General features: G+C 54.2%; 1 protein-coding gene across 2 annotated transcripts; it reads right to left on the bottom strand.

Annotated features, from left to right (window-relative positions):
* LYAR (Ly1 antibody reactive) lies at nucleotides 1-18,780 on the bottom strand. 2 transcript variants are annotated; one of them, XM_060188338.1, is made up of 9 exons: nucleotides 18,652-18,780; nucleotides 11,943-12,124; nucleotides 8,306-8,420; nucleotides 6,609-6,716; nucleotides 6,418-6,501; nucleotides 5,303-5,705; nucleotides 2,863-2,949; nucleotides 2,128-2,213; nucleotides 1-357 (listed from the first exon to the last, which is right to left on the bottom strand). In XM_060188338.1, exons 2-9 carry the CDS (start codon nucleotides 12,062-12,064, stop codon nucleotides 223-225), a joined length of 1,140 nt encoding a protein of 379 aa, XP_060044321.1. In that variant the 5' UTR covers nucleotides 12,065-12,124; nucleotides 18,652-18,780; the 3' UTR covers nucleotides 1-222. The 2 variants fall into 2 exon arrangements, with proteins under 2 accessions (XP_060044321.1, XP_060044320.1); XM_060188337.1 differs by having other exon boundaries at nucleotides 2,863-2,952.
* Nucleotides 18,781-18,845: the final 65 nt, after the last annotated feature.

Consider the following 18,845-nt stretch of genomic DNA (forward strand, 5'->3'; position numbering starts at 1 on the left):
TTTGGGGCAAGAAATATACACTTTATTCTCACATAAAAGTTCTACCAGAAAATATATTTCACTTAACTTAAAATACATTTTCAGAAAGACAAGTAGGAGCTGTTACAACGGACCATAGTGCTTCCCAAACAGAGCGTGAGGAAGAAGGGAAGAAAAAAAATATATGAACAGAACAGGGTCCCTTTTTTTTTAAAAAAAAAATATATATATATATAAAAATGTTCATTTCAATAGCATGACTTTGTCCTTCAGCAACTTGAAGCTGGGGTTCTTGCTGATCTTCCTGTTGAAGATGACCAGGAGTTCTTCCTCAGACTTGTGATGCTCGTTGGTCACTGCGTGATACTGAGCTAACACCTGACAGAGGAAAACAGTTGTCACATGGAGAGGCTTTGTCCTGGAAATGAACCGGTATGTCTAACCCAGAAGCAGGCCAACAGTAAACGCAAATAACAATAATCAGGAAAATTGGAACCAGATGCTGGCCTGTTCTGTCTGTGGAAAAGTGGGCCTCTGGAGTCTGTGTGGGACAGAAAGGCCAGACACACAGACACTGGCGCTTTGAGTCAAAGTCATGCAGCAACCTAACTCCCGTCAGCAGACAACTGGATCAAGTGCGGTCTGAGACTTAGGATGCTACTGCACTACAGGTAGTGGCGAACCTGGGTAAGCGCACACACTACCGCGCACAAAGACCTGGGTTCAAGCCCCTGGTCCCCACCTGTAGGGAGAAAGCTTCATGAGTGGTGAAGCAGGGCTGCAGGTGTCTGTCTCTCCTCCACCCCTCTCAAATTTCTGTCTCTATCATAATAAACAAGAAAAATGAAAAGACTACTGTTATTGGGGACAAAATGGAGAGAGCTGGAGGTGATGAAGCTTAGTAGTTAGGTAAACAGATGAAAGACAGCTCCCATCTGGCTTCCCCATACAGACAACAGAAACACATGAATTGCAGAAGATGCATGACTCAATCTCCTTGGACTTTTGTGGAGATTAGGAGGACCTGGGCAGTGTCGCACCTGGTGAGCACACACGTTACCATTAGCAAAGAGTTCGAGCCCCCATCCCCACCTGCAGGGGGGAAGCTTCACATGCAGGGAAGCAGGTCTGCAGGTGACTGACTCTTTTTCTCTTTTTTATGGTGGTGGGGGGAAGAGGGCACAAACACAGAGGGGTGAAACCTTGCTCTTGGGTGGAAGGAGACAGCATAGTGGTTCTGCAAAGACTTTCCTGCCCAAGTTCAACCCCCAGCACCACCGTCAGCCAGAGCTGAGCAGGACTCTGGCAGGGAAAAAAAAAAATTGCAATTATGTCCCTGGATTTGTACAGAAGCCTCTGCGCAGGAGTGATCAGCAGGTAAGAAAACATGCAGAATGGGACCAGGTGGTGGCACGACTGGTTGAGCGCACATGTTAGTATGTGTCAGTTCAAGCCCCTGGTCCCCATCTGCAAGGGGAAAGCTTCACAAGTGGTGAAGCAGGGCTGCAGGTGTCTGTCTCTCCCCCTCTCTATCTCCCCCTTCCTCTCAATTTCTGGCTGTTTCTATCAAATAAATAAAGGTAAAGAAAGAGAAAGAGAGGGAGTCGGGCGTAGCTCAGCGGGTTAAGCGCAGGTGGTGCAAAGCGCAAGGACCGGCATAAGGATTCCGGTTGGAGCCCCCCCCCCCCCCCGGCTCCCCACCTGCAGGGGTGTCGCTTCACAGGCGGTGAAGCAGGTCTGCAGGTGTCTGTCTTGCTCTCCCCCTCTCTGTCTTCCCCTCCTCTCTCCATTTCTCTCTGTCCTATCCAACAATGATGACAGTAATAACAACAACAACGATAAACAACAAGGGCAACAAAAGGGAAAATAAATAAATAAATGTAAAAAAAAAGAAAGGAAAAGAAAAAGAAAAGAAAGGGAGGGAGAGAGAGAAGGAAGGAGGGAGGGAAGGAAGGAAGGAAGGAAAGAAAGAAAAAAGAAAATACGCAGATTTAGCCCCTGCAGTGAACCCCAAAAGCTTTTGGGGAAGCCTAGTGTCTCCTCATGGCCACAGCTGTGACGCTGCTGGCTGCTTGAACGCCAGGCCGTCCCTTCGGAAAGAAAAAGCAGCTGTCCCCCACCCCGCACACCTGGGTTCAAGCACCATACCTTTTTCCTCAGCTTTTTGACAGCAATCTCGTGGTCGGGGGCCTGCTTTAGCACGGCCTTGATCGTGCCCTTCCAGTTGAATTTACCTGCAAGCCCGAGGAGGAGGAGGAGAGACTGGGTTTGGCTGTGATGGCTCCAAGGGTTGAGGAGATGCTGTCTACAAGGCGCCCGTGTGAATCGCCCTGGCGGAGACAGCTCAGAGGCGAGGCCTGAGCCGGTAGTTACAGACGCTCAGGGGCTGAGGCCTCCTTTCCCTGCTGGGTCCCGGGGGAGACAGGACCCCAGGGATGCTGGAGGTCTGGGGGGTGGTGGTGGATGGGCACAGCTCTGAGGAAGGACAGCCTCCAGGAGGGAGCCAGTAGGTTCCCCTGACCTGGACAGCTTCCAGTAGGGGGTGGGGTAGGGCGCAGAGCTCTAACTATTGAAACAGCTGGGGGACAGGCAGCCTGGGGGACTCAGGGGTGAGCAGAGCAGCAGGACAGGGAGGGTATGGGAACCCCCCACTCTCAAGAGGCCACACTAGGTTCATGCGACATGCTGAGGTTACCTACTCTAGATGTCTCTGCAGAGACAGAGAGATGCTCTGACTCCTCAGAGTCACGAGGCCATCAGACCGCAGGCTCCCCTCAGGTCTCTTTCATGACTTTGGGGGGGGGGGGGTCCCAGCTACGGAAGTGACACTGGGGCCAAATCCTCCCTGTGCCTAGTGCCTGTTCCCCAGGAGGGGAGCAGTACCTCTCGCAGGGGTCTCCTCGTGGTTCTCTGCCTCCTCCTCGTCCTTGTCCTCTCCCCGAGACTTTATCTTCTTACACTCGGCTTCAGCCGCTTGGAGACAGGGAAGAAGCCACAGTCACGATAAAGGGCCCTGTGACCACTGACAGAGGGCTCCCGGGCTGGCCCAGGCCACCCGCCACCTTGCTAGTTCCCCAAGCAGCCCAGCCCCAGGGGGACCCCTCCTTGGCTGAGGAGGATATGGGGTCCTGCCTGGCTGGCCCGAGCCCCAGTTCCAGAGCTGATGCTCTGCCTCGCGCGGCTTGAAACACAAAGTCGAACAGACTCTCTGTGCCACAATCACCTCAGTTCTCCGCTTCTGTCCTCTTTTTTTTTTTCTTTACTCAAATAAACTATTCAACCAGACCCTATAGATTAGCTTTTTCCCCCCCATCTCTCTTTTACTTTTCTCTCTCCTTCCTTCCTTAATTTTTTATTTCTATTTTATTTGCTATGGCAAGACGTTACTGCTCAGGCTCAGGGCCAGCACTACAAATCCACCGCCCCTGGCAGGCGTTTTTTCTTTTTTCTTTTTTTTAAATGTTTATTTGTTCCCTTTTGTTGCCCTTGTTGTAGTTATTATTGTTGTTGTTGATGTCATCATTGTTGGATAGGACAGAGAGAAATGGAGAGAGGAGGGGAAGACAGAGAGGAGGAGAGAAAGACAGACGCCTGCAGACCTGCTTCACCGCCTGGGAAGCGACTCCCCTGCAGGTGGGGAGCCGGGGGCTCGAACCGGGACCCTTACGCCGGTCCTTGTGCTTTGCGCCGCCTGCGCTTAACCCGCTGCGCCACCGCCCGACTCCCGTGTTTTTTTCTTTTCTTTTCTTTCTTATGCTTTCTTTCTAATTTTTATTAGATAGGACGGAGAGACGCTGAGAGAGGAGGGGAAGTAGAGAGAGGGAGAGAAAGATAGACACCTACAGACCTGATGCACACCGCTCATGAAGCTTCCCTCCTGCAGGTGAGGAGTTGGGATTCGAACCTGGTCCTTGCACACAGTGATGTATGCCATCTACGCCCTTAACCCTGCCTGTCTTCTTTCTAGATTATTTCTTCATTGATGACAGGGAGAGAACCAGAGCATCACTCTGGCACATGTGACGCTGGACCTCAAACTCGGGATCTTGTGCCTGGGATGCGACCCCACCCCCCCACCCCCAGCTGCTCAGAGCTGATTTCTTCAGCTAGAAGGAGACGAGAGAGAGAGAGAGAGAGAGAGAGAGAGAGAGAGAGAGGGAGAGAGGGAGGGAGGGAAGGGAGAGAGAGACGGGGGGGGGGGGCACGGCATCAAGGTGCTGTGCTCAGGCCCGGGTCCCCCATGCAGACAAACCCTCTTACTGGCCCATCCTGAGCCTTGGGGGCCTCAGGGTGGCCGCCGTCTGGTGCCCTAACTTGGTGGTGCTGGGGATCGAACTGGGAACGTCATGCTTGAGAGTCCAGCGTCTTATCCACTTTTCAACAAAACCCAGAGAACAGTGCAGTCAGCACAGTGGTTCTGCGAAGAGCCCTTTGTGCCTGAGGCTTCTGAGGTCCCAGGGTTCGATCCCCAGCACTACCATCAACCGGAGCTCAGCAGGGCTCTGGTCTCCCATTAAAATAAAATTTTAAAAAAGTGCGCAATAAACAGATCAACGAGATATTTAAATGAACAAATGAGGCCCGAGGGACTTTGCTCCCCCAAAGCACCCAGACCCAGGGGACCCCCTCATTGGCCGATGAGGACATGGGGGGCTCTCTGTAGCTTTCTCTCTGTCTGTCTCTCCATTAAAATAAGTAAGTAAGGGAGTCGGGCGGTGGCGCAAAGCGCAAAGACCGGCATAAGGATCCCGGTTCGAGCCCCCGGCTCCCCACCTGCAGGGGAGTCGCTTCACAGGCGGTGAAGCAGGTCTGCAGGTGTCTGTCTTTCTCTCTCCCTCTCTGTCTTCCCCTCCTCTCTCCATTTCTTTCTGTCCTACTCAACAACATCAATAATAATAACTACAAGAATAAAAAACACAAGGGCAACAAAAGGGAATAAATTTTTTTTAATATTTATTTTTTCTTTATTCCCTTTTGTTGCCCTTGTTGTTTTATTGTTGTAGTTATTATTGATGTCGTCGTTGTTGGATACAACAGAGAGAAATGGAGAGAGGAGGGGGAGACAGAGAGGGGAGAGAAAGACAGACACCTGCAGACCTGCTTCACCGCCTGTGAAGCGACTCCCCTGCAGGTGGGGAGTGGGGGGCTTGAACCGGGATTCTTATGCAGGTCCCTGCGCCTTGCGCCACCTGCGCTTAACCTGCTGCGCCACCGCCCGACTCCCAATATTTAAAAAAAAAAATAAAAACAAGTAAATTACTTTATTAAATAGCAAGAAAAAGATGGCAGACAAGCCAAGCGGGAGCAGGGAGCGGCCACCCACCTTGGGAGTCCTTGCGCTTGCGTTTCCTGGGTGCGTCGGCCTCCGTGCCCCCGGCCGGGGTCTGCTCGCTCCGGCTGCTTTTGCGCTGCCGCTTCTTGCCGGCGCCCTGGGCTGCGCTCCCCTCCTCCCCGCCTTCCTCCGGGCCGGCCTGGCGCTTCCGGGCCTTCTGGCTCTTGGCCGCGTTCTCCTGCTGGCTTCCCAACTTCAGCTCCTTCTTCTCCTTCTTCCTGTTCTTCTGCCTCTCTTCCTTCCTCTCCCGCTTACTCTTCTTCACCTCCGCCTGCTTCTCCGTGGCCTCTTTGCCTTTGGAGGCCGGGGCCTTGGCGAGGGTCTCCGCCTGAGCCTTGGCCCCCGGGGCCTGTGACGGCTGCTCTGGCCTCTTGTTGTTGGCTGGTTCCTGATCCTGAGGGGACACACGGGAGGCGCAGACGGGTCAGCGCCCACGGCAGGTGCGGCTGCACCGGCTCTGCGGAAAGTGATCTTGGGGCTCGGGTCGCATCGACTGTCGGCCCTCGAGTCCACACACCGCAGGAAGACCCCTCCCCAGCCCAGGCCTGCTCTGTCCCCCCAGACACTGGATCTCGGGGACAGGGAAGACCCAGGAAGCGGGCAAAGTCAGAAGGGGACTCCAACTCTGCTTCCGGCTTCTGTTGCCGACAGAAGCAGAGCGCACAGGCGAGGCAGGAACCATGTGTCAGAGCTGCCCAACTGCTAAGCAAAAAGTTCCCACCGGCTGGGACCGTCACCAGGTGTAGACTCCCCACACAGCAGGTGCAGAGAGGCTTTCTGAAGAAAGGGCAGTCCCATGCTGCAGGCGACTGGCTCTCACCCTCCCCCCCCCCCCAACACACACACCTCTTTTTCTTCATTTTTATTAGCTAGGACAGAGAGAAATTGAGAGAGGATGGGAGACAGAGAAGAGAGGAAGACAGACACCTGAAGGCCTGCTTCACCGCTCGTGAAGTGCCCCCCACTGGTGAGCAGCAGAGGCTTGAACTTGGGTCCTTGCGCTCGTAATATGCACGCTTTACCAGGTGCACCACCACCCGGCCCCTGGGTTCCCCCCCCACCCCACTCTCTGTAACCCATCACTTCTGCCACACTGCTGGACTCACACTGCTGGACGCTTCAGAGAAGACAGCCCACACCTGCTCCAGGACAGACTCGTTGTAAATCTTCAAACTGTTCTTCATCCAGTTCTGAGAGGCAGGAAAGGCACAGGCTGAGCCCACAGCAGCGGTCCTGAGGGCGCCACACCCCCTCAGCTGGGTAGTGGGGGAGGTCGTCCCTGGCCACGCACACGTACCTGGAATTTCGCCTTTTTCCTGGGAACGTTGTCAAATCCACTGATTTGCACTAAGAGATCCCTCACTTTGGGGCTGACGTTGGGCTTTTTCATTAATTCGTTAATTTTCTAGCACAGAGAAAGGAAGAAGGTGAGACAAAAGGCATTAAGATTAAAAAAAAAAAAAAAAAAAAGAGGGCCGGGCGGTAGCACAGCAGGTTAAGCGCAGGTGGCACAAAGCCCAAGGACCAGCTTAAGGATCCCGGTTCGAGCCCCCGGCTCCCCACCTGCAGGGGAGTCGCTTCCCAGGCGGTGAAGCAGGTCTGCAGGTGTCTGTCTTTCTCTCCCCCTCTCTGTCTTCCCCTCCTCTCTCCATGTCTCTCTGTCCTATCCAACAATGAACATCATCAACAACACTAATAATAACCACAACAAGGCTACAACAACAAGGGCAACAAAAGGGGAAAAAAAAAATGGCCTCCAGGAGCAGTGGATTCATGGTGCAGGCACTGAGCCCCGGCAATAACCCTGGAGGCAAAACAAAAAAAAAAAAAAAGCATCAAGATTAAGCAGATGACACAGGAGCTTCACAGAAGCCAAAGGGTTCTCTGTCTCAGGGTTCCTTCCGGTGAAGACCGCCTAGCACTGCACAAGCTCCCTGAACAGACCCAGCTGTCTTCCCTTCCCTTTTCTTTTGAACAAGGTTGAAGGAGGGACGGAGGGAGGGTGAGAGAACAAGTGTGTGAGCAAGCAGGGAGGGGAGAGACAGAGAGGGAGAGATGCCTGCAGTGCTGCCCTACTGCTCTTGAAGTTTCGCCCTGCAGGTGAGGCCCAGGGGGCTTGAACCCGGGCCCTCACACACAGTTGAGTGTGTGCTCTTACTATGGGGCAACACCGCCCAGTCCCGTAGCTTTTGAACAAGCCCAGTAGAGCACTGGAGGGTCTCATCACAGCAGTCGGGCAGGGAGAAGAAAGAAAGGGGCGTTCAGGGAGTTGGGCGGTAGCACAACGGGTTAAGCGCACGTGGTGCAAAGCGCAAGGACCGGCATAAGGATCCCGGTTCGAGCCCCTGGCTCCCCACCTGCAGGGGAGTCGCTTCACAGGTGGTGAAGCAGGTCTGCAGGTGTCTGTCTTTCTCTCCCCCTCTCTGTCTTCCGGTCCTCTCTCCATTTCTCTCTGTCCTATCCAACAATGACGACAACAACAACAATAACTACAACAATAAAACAAGGGCAACAAAAGGGAATAAATATTTTTGAAAGAAAGAAAGAAAGAAAGAAAGAAAGAGGCGTCCAACTCAGAAAGGAAGAAACACTTCTCAGGACACACAGCTAGTAAGCAAACAACATGTGGGTTTGGAGAAGACAAAATATCTACAAGTCGCAGCCCGCAGACGTGAACATGGTTTGAATGTCAAAGTCTCGTTATCCCTGACAGCGGATGCTGCTGAGAGTGTCCCCAGGGAGAGCTAGTGGGGGCGTGGAATCGTTCCAGAGGAAATACACAACGCACATGGCGGTTAACAGCCAAACCCGGGGCAGCTCAGTTCACACGAGGGAACTCTTTGTTTCCTTGGGCCTGGAAGGCCGGAGCAGGACTGCGGAGCCACCTCTCTGCCCCGAGAGAGGCCTTCATTCGCCCTTCAATTACTCAGGCCCCATCGACCATTACAAGTGGGGCTCCCAGGCCGCCCCCCCCTCCCGCCAGGCCAAGCTTACCTGCAGCCACACCTGCTGCTTGGCGTCTCCTTTGTAAGTCTTCCCCTCATAGCCTTTGCCTCCGTACTTCTGGTCCTCACTGATGCACTTCACGTGGCTCTTATAGTCATCCCCCCTGGAAACGAGGTGACCATGGGACACCCTTCCCCGTGCCAGTGTCACCCCGTCCTCCCCGCCAACAGGGCTCATGACAGGGCAGTCACTGTCCTCCCTCCAGACTGCTCAGATGCCCCTCCCACTCCAATTTTTTTTTTCTATTTACTGATTCCCTTTTTTTGCTGTTGCCCTTGTTGTTTTTTATTGCTGTAGTTATTGTTGTTGATGATGTGGTCATCATTGCTGGATAGGACAGAGAGAAATGGAGGGAGGAAGGGAAGACAGAGAGGGGGAGAGAAAGACAGACACCTACAGACTTGCTTGCGAAGCGACTCCTCTGCAGGTGGGGAGCCCGAGGCTCGAACCAGGATCCTTAAGCCGGTCCTTGCGCTTTGAGCCATGTGCGCTTAACCTGCTGCGCTACCGCCCGATTCCTTTTTTTTTTTTTTTTAAGAGATTGATTTGTGTGCTTACGAGAGAGGGAACTAGAGCATCACTCTGGCTTCTGCAGGGTCCAGAACTGAACTCCGGACCTGACGCTGAGAGCTCAGGCCTTGAAGCGCTGTGCCCCTCCCCGGCTGCCACACCCACCTTACATCCAGGTGAGTGAGTCCTCGCTTGTTGTGCCAGGCAATGGCACACCTGGTTGATCAAACACATCACTGTGGGCAAGGACCTGGGTTCAAGCCCTGGTCCCCATCTGCTGGGGAGAAGCTTCATGAGCTGTGAAGCAGGTCTGCAGATGTCTCTCCCCTTCTCTACCACTCCCTCCCATCCCAACTCCTTTTCTCTCTGTCCCAGCAAATAAAAATAAAAAGGAAATAAATAAATATGGCTGTTAGTGGTGGATTCAGCATGCAGGCAGCAAGCCCCAGTGAGACCCTTAGAGGCAAAAAACAAAGAAAAGAAAAGAACTTGTGGGGGTCGGGCGGTAGAGAAGCGGGTTAAGCGCATGTGGCGCCAAGCGCAAGGACTGGCGTAAGGATCCAGGTTCGAGCCCCCGGCTCCCCACCTGCAGGGGAGTCGCTTCACAGGCGGTGAAGCAGGTCTGCAGGTGTCTGTCTTTCTCTGCCCCTCTCTGCATTTCTCTCGGTCCTATCCAACAACGACAACATCAGTAATAACTACAAGAATAAAACAACAAGGGCAACAAAAGGGAATAAATAATAAATAAATTTTAAAAAATAAATAAAATGAAGACAAGAACTTGTGGCTTTCAGCAAATCAATGTGTAGTGGAAGTAGTGCCTCTTCAGTGCTGGGATTCTTTCTTTTCTTTTTATTGCTACCAGGGTGACTGCTGGGACTCAGTGCCAACAGCACCACGAAGCCACAGCTCCCAGCAGTCATTTCTTTCTTTTTTTTTCGTTCTCATTTTTATTAGATAGGGCAGAGAGAAACTGAGAGAGAACGGGGGGATAGAGAGGGAGAGAAAGGAAGAAAGACATTTGCAGATCTCTGGCCCACCACCTGTGAAGCTTCCTTCCTGTAGGTGGGGAGCAGGGGCTGGAACTCAGGTCCTTGCCCTGCCAATCTGTGTGCCTAGCCAAGTGCACCACCACCAGCAAACCCCCCCCCCCCGGGACTCTTTCCTAAAATAACATTGTAAAGAAACTACATTCCACGCAAAGTTCTTCTATACTACTTGGTTTATTTATTGGTTTGTTTCCTACCACAATGTCTTCCTGTTCCAGCTGCTCAGCACTGGCTTCTGGTAGTTTCAGGGATTGGACCTGGGACCTCGGAGTCTTGAGTTTGGAAAGTCGCTTGCATGACCTCTATGCTCTCTCCATAGCCCTTGATAAATGTCTTCCGCCATACTGATAGGCGGGTTGTTTCTGGTTATACATGACCGTGTGTGATAAAAAGGGAAATAAATAATCCTCTGTAATCGAGTGTCTCTATCGTTAACTACAAAGTCTGAACAGCTTCTTTGAGACAGCAGGCCAGCAGGAATGTGGTTCTGAATAAGTTAGAACTTGATGCAAAACAGTGGTCAGGTCAAACAAATGTTCCGATCTCTGACTTTTAGGAGACAACGGGGGGAAAAAACTAATGTGTTTACTGTCAACCACTAATTCCCCAAATTTAAATTTAAAAAAGAATTTGCAAAAAAGGGAAAATAAACTATTAATAGCTAGTCATCCAAAAAGAGGAGGAGGTGGAGGAGGAAATAAGGGAAGGAAGGAAGGAAGGGAGGAAGGGAGGGAGGGAGGGAAAGAAGCTTGGTTCTACCTCCTCTAGGAGGTCCATGGGGTCTCTTTGGGGAATGTTCTGGACTAGGCCAAGAGCTGAGGCCCTCAGTGAGAAACAGACGAGCTTTGGGCTGGGGAGACAGCACAATGGCTCTGCAAACAGACTCTCCTGCCTAAGATCTGGGGTCCCATCAGCCAGAGGAGAGCAGGGCTCTGGCCTCTCTCTGTTTATCACTAAAACAAACAAACAAGCAATTCCCTGAGGCTCTAAGGTCCTAGGTTCAATCCCCATCACCACCAGTCAGAGCTGAGCAGGGCTTTGGTAAAAATAAATAAATAAAAACAAAAAACACTCCAGTCTCCCCTAATTCACACCTGCCTTCCTCCAAGGATGGGGCAAGAAGGAAGACTAGCCGTTTCTAAAAAACAAAACAAAAAAACCTGTTTTTCTTTTTCTTTTTTAAGTATCTTCATTTATTGAATGAAGCCAGAAACTGAGAGGCAAGGGGGAGATAGAGAGGAAGAGAGACACCTGCAGCCCTGCTTCACCACTTGACAAAGCTTTCCCCCTGCAGGTGGGGACCAGGGGCTCAAACCCGGGTCCTTACACACTGTAACATGTGTGCTCAACCAGGTGTGCCACCACCCAGCCCCAAAAGTTTGTTTTTCTTCATCATCATCATCATCATCATCATCACTGCTTTTCCAGTGGGTAAAGGCCTTGTGGACAGCACGGGGTAGGGGGGAGGTACAGGGGGTGTCCAGCCCGTAAGGCCACAGGGCGTGACACTGGGTCCATTCCCCAGAGCAGCTAATTAATTAATTAAAATCAGACAGTGGTACAAATGTCCCAGGTGCCACTAAGGATGGGGACAGAAGGATTGTGAGCTGCTTTTTATCTAGAAACGTCTGACGCTGAATCTGCAGGAGCCAGGCCGGCAGGTCCAGGGCTATCCTGCCCAGACCCCTGCCTCAGCTTGGCTGACACACTTGACACACCTGCACCCTCCCCATGACCACCATCACCTCCCACCAGTCAGCCGGACCCTCCCTTCTGTGCCTTGTGACACTTACAAAGCCTCACCCCCTGGGGACAGCTCACTGGAGCAAGGCTGGGCAGCTGTGAGGTGGCAGCCACCGGCTGAGGCTAGGTGTCACCACCACCCCCTCCCCAGCCTCCCACAGAGTTGTCCCCAGGAAGGAAGTGGCCTCATGGAGTGAGGCCGTGAGCCCTGCTGTCCCTCCCTCAGGTCTGCCCCATGGCTCGAGCCCCGTGACAGCCAGGACCCCTCCCCACACACACTGGACCTCGGCTCCGGGTCCCCTCGAGTGATGCGTGGAACTTACCAGAAGTCCTTCCCGCAGTCGATGCACGAGAGGCACTCACAGTGGGGGCACACGGCCACGTGCTTCTCCACCTGCACCTTCTTCACGGACTCCCCGCAGGCATTGCACGTGAAGAAGACCATCTTCCGCTGAATGCTTGGACGGCTGGGTACTCTCTGGCGAGACAACCCTGACTCCTTCCCCTGAGAAGCGGGAAATGTCAGAGAACCACTGAGCCCTGGCCTTGTCCCTGATATCTTGTCCCTGATCCACCAATCACAGGCTTGACTTGGCCATCACTGGTTCAGGGGTCTCTAAACGCCAATCACAGGCTTTATCCTGGAGTCTCCCTCCACCCAGATAATCTTGAGGGTGTGTCCTCTACCTGCCAGGACCTGCTCTAAACAGATCTGGGGATTATCCCACAGAAATCCCACCAACCCTCAGGCCTGGGGGAGGGAAGGGTTAGAGGTGCCTGCCACAGAGAGTCACAGGCTTCCCCGGGGTCACACGGCAGCGGAAGCAGCTCTGAAACTGAGCTTCACTGAGGTCTGCAGATGGAGACTTGTCTCAAGTGGCCTCCCCCAGGGCTCTGTTCCGGCTCCTACGCTATTTAATATTTACATCAATGACCTCACAGAAACTTCTTCAAGGAAGTTCATCTACGCCGATGACATCTGCTGTGCAACTCAGGCATCCAAGTTCGACATCCTCGAGGAAACACTCACGAAAGACATGTCTCTGATATCTGATTACTGTAAAAAATGGCGACTAATTCCTAGCACTGCAAAAACGGTATCATCTGTTTTCCATCTACACCATGCCTCGGCCTCGCGTGAGCTTAATGTGCAGCTTGGCGATACGAGAATCCGGCATGAAGCCCAGCCAGTCTATCTTGGCGTTACTCTCGATCGCACCCTGTCATTTCACAAACATCTCATAAAAACTGCAGCAAAGGTGGGCGCGAGGAGTAACATCATTGCAAGACTGGCCAGCTCCTCATGGGGTGCGAGCGCTTCCACACTACGATCATCATCTCTGGCATTATGCTATTCCACTGCAGAATACTGTGCCCCAGTATGGTTCCGTAGCCCCCATGTCCACTTGGTCGATTCCAAATTATATTCCTCCATGAGGATAATTTCTGGAACCATCCGTTCCACCCCGGTTCCATGGCTGCCAGTTCTTAGCAACATCGGCCCGCCAGATATTCATCGGGATGCGGCATCATGGAAGTTCATTTCCCACGTCTACGCTCGACCGGACCTGCCAATATAGGCGGATATCTTCGCCCACCCTGTCCAACGCTTAACGTCTCGTCACCCAATCTGGTCCCCTACGCCTACACTGAACGTCTTTCTCTGTTCCAGACTCTTGGAAACAGAGTTGGCAGTCAGCTGAGGTCAAGAACAAACACCTCATCACAGAGCCCTGCAAGCGTCAACCCGGCTTTGACCTAGCACGTTATGATCGGGCCCTCCTCAATCGCTATCGAACAGGCCATGGCCGGTGCGCCGCTATGTTCCATCGCTGGGGAGCCAGAGACGACCCGAACTGCCCCTGCGGCTACAGACAGACTATGACCCACATAGTCAACGACTGCCACCTCTCCAGATTCAAAGGAGGTCTCGAAACTTTACATCAGGCTCAACCTGACACTGTTGACTGGCTACGGAAGAAGGGCAAACGCTAGAAGAACTGACGTCTGCTGAGCTGGCTCGAGTTCAGTAGCAACTAAGCCAAGCACCCTAGTTGCTTATTTGGCCCAGAGCCCTGCTCAGCTCTGGCTGGCGGTGTTGTTGGGGATGGAACCTGGGAGCTCAGAGCTTCAGGTACAAAGAGTGTTTTTGAAGAACCATTATACTATCTACCCAGCCCTATTTGTTTTAGTCTAATGAAAGAGAAACAGAAAGAGACAGAGCCCAGAGCCCTGCTGAGCTCTGGCTGATGGTGTTGCTGGGGATTGAAACTGGGACTTGAGAGCCTCAGGCAGGAGAGTCTTTTAGCCAAAGCATCATTCTATCTTCCCCGCCCTAAATTACCTTTTTCTAAGAACAATTCCACATTATTTGTTAACGAGAAAGAAAACACATATGAACTCTGAGTACCACTCTGGCAAATGCAATGGGACTCTGCCCGCGCGTCAGGCGCACTGCCTGCTGGGCCACATGGAGGGACCCGTTCTAGTAACGGCTCAGCACATGTGGGTTCCTCCCTCCCCGTTCCCCTTCCCTTGAACCCTCCAATGTCTTTACATCTGCCCTGACTCTCAGTTCGGCCCCCAAACACAATCAGAACGTGCCCTGGGCAGGTGAGGTGGGATTAAGGAAAGTTTAGACGGTGGAGAAGTCTAGGAACTAAGAAAGCAGCTTTTTTGCAGTGTGAGCGCCTCATGCCTGTGTGACTCCACCGCTCTGGCCCATTTCCTTCATTCTTTCAATCTGAGAGACACCACAGCACTGCCCCCGCCATCTCTGGAGCTTTCTCCTGTGCTGTAGGGCACCACAACTCCAGCCCTGGGCTGCTGGGCGAGTTCTCTCCTGGCCCCTCAGATAATTTCTCTGAGCACTGAAAATGCCCCCTTCCCCCTCCCCCACATCAGTGAGCCCTCCTGGGTGGTGACAGTGAGGCTGGGGGTCTCTTCTGTCCCAAGAGATGGGGAAGTGGGGAGGGGCTGCTCTCACACACTCGAAACTCCCCTCTGCACCCCTCATTCCCACCGGGTCACCTGAGCCAGGACCGTCCCCTGTTCAGTGTGGGGAGATGACGAGAGCCCATGACTCTGGCGTGGGGTCACGCAGACACCCCGCCCCGCCCGTAGCCAGGGGCCCCACGCTCGCAGTGAACCAGAGCTGCCCAGAACGTCCATGCGCCACTCCGTGTCCACTAACGGGGCGCGGGGACACTGGGGTCAAGGACAAGACAGGTCCCTCGGCAGTCACCAGGCCTCTGTCTGGGAGAGGCCGCTGCCATGACGGCCTGCCGAGAAAGGGACAAGGACTTCGCTTCCTTCGGTTGGTGGAACCGGGGACAGACATGCGGCGTCACCACTCGGGGCCACTCGTCACTCAGACCTAGAGACAGAGAGGCAGGGGGACACCACAGCCCCAGAGCTTCCTTGGTCGCCAAAGCTCATTTCCAGGTGATGCTGGGGCTCAGACCTGGGTCACAGGCACGGAGAGGTGGAAGCCCTCCCCGGGAGCAGGCTCTGCGGCTCCCCAGGACTCCATCAGGATGGCAGCCCCCCTCCCTGAAGCCCCAGCTGCAGCCTGCAGGGTAGCTGATTGGGGGGGTGGGGTGGGACTTGGGGCGTCGGCAAGAAGCAGCTGGGAACAGCATGCAAACATGGGGTCCCCTGGAGGCTGGGCTCCCAGAGCCGCTGTGAGGTCAGGACACCTGTGCAGACAGACAGACACCTTCTCCGTCTCTGCAGCAAAGGCTGGCGGGTGGGGCGGGCTGCTTCTCTGGAACAGGGCGGGGTCTGCGCAAACCACCTGCAGGCTGGAGACCCCCCCCCCAGGCCTTGGACTTAAACCCTGGCACCACCATGAGCCAGAGGTGAGCAGTGGGGATAATGAAAGCCAGCAGAAAGAAAGGGAGGGTGGGGGGGCGGCGCACCCATATAGCACACACAGTATCGTGCACAGGGACCCGGGTTCGAGCCCCCGCCTTCCCCCCACCCTCCACCTGCATGGGGGAAACGTCAAGAGTGGTGAAACGGGTCTGCAGGTGTGTGTCTCTCTCCCTACCTCCCCTTCCTTTCTCACTTTCTCTCTGTCCTGTCAAATAAAATAAAACAAAATAAAATGGAAGGATGGAAGGCGGTGAAATAGCTCAGTTGGAAAGTCTGCTGTTGGGTCACATATGTGACCCAGGTTTTCAAGCCCAGCCTTGAAGGCATTTAAAAGGGCTTCAAGGGAGTCGGGCGGTGGTGCAGCTGACGCAAAGCGCAAGGACCGGCGTAAGGATCCCGGTTCGAGCCCCCGGCTCCCCACCTGCAGGGGAGTCGCTTCACCTGCGGCGAAGCAGGTCTGCAGGTATCTGTCTTTGTCTCCCCCTCTCTGTCTTCCCCTCCTCTCTCCATTTCTCTCTGTCCTATCCAACAACGACAACAATAAAATAAGGGCAACAAAAGGGAATAAATAAGTAAATAAAAATAAAAGGGCTTCAGTTTTGTGGTCTTTTTTTTTTTTTTTAACTCTACCTAAAAATAAAAATAAATAAATAAATGGCAGGGGTATATATAACATAGTGGTTATGCAAAGAGATTCTCATGCCTGAGGCTCTCAGGTTCCAGGTTCAATCCCCTAAACCACCATAACCTAGAGCTGAGCAAGGTTCTGTAAAAAATTAATTAATGAAAAAAAAAATCACTAGACTGGCATGCGAGGAAGCAGCTTCAGTAGTGGAGTAGTCCGGAGTGCTGCTCGTGTTTGCCTGTGTCTCTGGCTCCATCCCCAGCACTGGTGACTGCAGTGAGTGGAGTGCTGTCTGGCTTCTCTCTCTCAGTCTCTTTAGTTTCATGTGAAACACTGTATCTGTCATATGTATCAGGAACATCAGTTTAAAATAAAAATATCAATACACTCAGAACTCAGCCTGGGGGCGCCTGAATCCAGAATGGTGAGTGCTGTACTGACCAAGGTGGGGACAGAGGGCGAGGGACAAGGGGATTAGGTTTGTGAGGAGCTAACACCCCCAGCCCAAAATATGAGCCCCAAAGAGCAGTGAGCTTGTAGGCCGGGCAGTGGCACATGCATTTAAGCGCATGTAGTACTAAGTGCAGGGACCTGCTCGAGGATCCAGGTTCAAGCCCCCGGCTCACCACCTGCAAGTGGAAGGTCTGCAGGTGTCTTATCTTTCTCTCTCTCTCTATCTTTCTCTCCCCTCCTCTCTCAATGTCTCTCTGTCCTATCCAATAAGATGGAAAAAATGGCCACCAGGAGCAATGGATTCGTAGTGCCAACACATCGAGCCCCAGAGATAACCCCGGAGGCAATAAACAAACAGCAAATTTAAAACCTCCCCAAAACACAGCTGAGCCCCCCCCCCCCCAGTCCAGCTCAGGCTCCACAAGCTCAGAAGAGGATGTGCTCCCTGACTTCCTAAGGACCCCAGGAGAGAACTCAGCACCTCTCACTGATGGAGCAGCATTGGCCTCACATGCGGGCTTGGCTGGGTGCGTCCTGGCTTCCCGAATACCAGCGGAAAAATGCAAATGCTCACAAGAGGTTTTAGAGCAAGAAGCACTGTTTCTCCTCGGGGAGTGAGGGGGCCTGGAAATACAATGTCCAGACTCCTGGACATCCCTGAGGTCCCCTCCTGTGTGGTCAAGCCCCTCTACTCCCACCCTTAGCCCCAAGGGTGCTAAGATGTCACTCTTTAGGGGGCAGAAGCTGAACAAGACCGCCCCCTCCCTTCTTTCTCTCCCTGGCCACGAAGATCACCCTAATCTAGCCACGAAGATCATCCTCTGAGGTCTCGTAGAGTGGAGAGTGAGCGTGTGAAGAGAGAAAGAAGCAGAAAGTGACATTGACGGAGCAGCTGAGAACAAGCCCGGTTCTCCTCCTGTCAAGTCTGGGTGAGCCCTGAGGTCCTGAGTGGGGGGTGCTGAAGCCCCCAACCAAGAGTCTGGCGGTCTGGAGTGAGGGAAGGACAAGTGAGTCCAGGCCTCCCCCCATCCTCCCCGGGCCCTGTGGAGAGGGCTGCCAGGGACCGTCCTGAATCTCTCTGCATCCTCTTTGCAAAAACCCAGAAAGGACCAACGGAGGCTGGAGGCTGGGAGAGGTCGGGGGTGCCCCTGAGCCTCTGAGAATCCCCCCAACTCTCCTGCCCAGCACGCAGGGCATCAGCTGCTTCAGAATAGCCTGGCTGAGCTGGTCGCACGACCACTCGGGCAGGGTCCCACCCCTGGGGGCTCGCAGGGGGGCTGGAGTGGAGGTGCCGGCTGGGCGGGTGTCCGGGGAGATGGGTGGTCGTGGAGGGCAGGACGTGCAGGCCTGGGTCCCAGGTTCCATCCCCGGCACTGCGTGTGCCAGAGCGGGCTATGGCCTGTCTCCTTAAATCAACCTGGGGGTTCGGGGAGGTGGGGGGCAGCAAGTTCCCAGGGGGCCTGTCTGCAGGAACTGTCCCTCTTGCCAAAGGTGACTCAGCTGCAGCCCCCTCCCTGTCCAGGCCCACACCCCGTGCTCATGCAACCCTCACGATCGGTCCTTGATCTAAGACTCTTCCCCCTGGGGCAGACGAGGGAACTGAGGCACAGAGAGGAAGGAGGTCGCCCAGCCAGCTGGAGGACAGCAGAGAGATGAGCTCTCGGTTGTAGCGGTCCTGAGTCTCCGTGCTCTCAACCCTCACTGAGTCCTCCTCCTCCTCCTCCTCCTCGGGGACCGGGATCCCCGGGACTCCCAGGGGACAAGCTATGGGTTCCCAGCCTACAGGCCAAGGTTTTGCAGCAAGGCTGAGCCCTGCATGGGGCTGCCCCGGCCGGGGGTGGCGGAGGCGGGGACGCGTCCCGATGCACCTGCCTCGCAGGCTTGCAACCGGGGAAGCCGATTCCCAGCAAGCGCAGGACCAGCCCGGAGCTCGGCTGCACGCTGCCCGGCTGTAACACCCCTTCCCCGGTGCAAGCCCGGAGGGGGGGGGCTTGCAGAGTGACAGCGCAGGCCCCGATCGCGCCCTCGCCCCCTCACCCTGCGAGCCCGGCCCCGGCATCGGGCCGCCGCGTCCTCACCTCTCGGCCTGCGCCCGCCAACGGTTTCAACCGGCCGCCGGGAGCACGTGGAGCCGCTGCCGCCCGCCCAGCTCTGCCGCCGTCGCCTCCCTCTCCGCCTGCCCGGCGCCGAACTGGCTTCACAGTCACACCGTGCGCCTGCGCGGACAGGCCACGCCCCTCGGGGGGGGTTTGGGGCGGAGGTGACGTCACCG

This window comes from Erinaceus europaeus, chromosome 3 (genome assembly GCF_950295315.1).
Source record: "Erinaceus europaeus chromosome 3, mEriEur2.1, whole genome shotgun sequence".
NCBI classification, from domain to species: Eukaryota; Metazoa; Chordata; class Mammalia; order Eulipotyphla; family Erinaceidae; genus Erinaceus; species Erinaceus europaeus.

Excerpts from the sequence above, each read along its gene's own strand:
- LYAR (XM_060188337.1), bottom strand. The coding sequence starts at position 12,064 with ATGGTCTTCTTCACGTGCAATGCCTGCGGGGAGTCCGTGAAGAAGGTG. Across the intron at positions 5,706-6,417 it reads TCTCTGAAGCGTCCAGCAGT|GATCAGGAACCAGCCAACAA; the intron begins GTGAGTCCAGCA and ends GTGTCCCCTCAG. Across the intron at positions 2,214-2,862 it reads CGAGGAGACCCCTGCGAGAG|GTAAATTCAACTGGAAGGGC; the intron begins GTACTGCTCCCC and ends TCGGGCTTGCAG.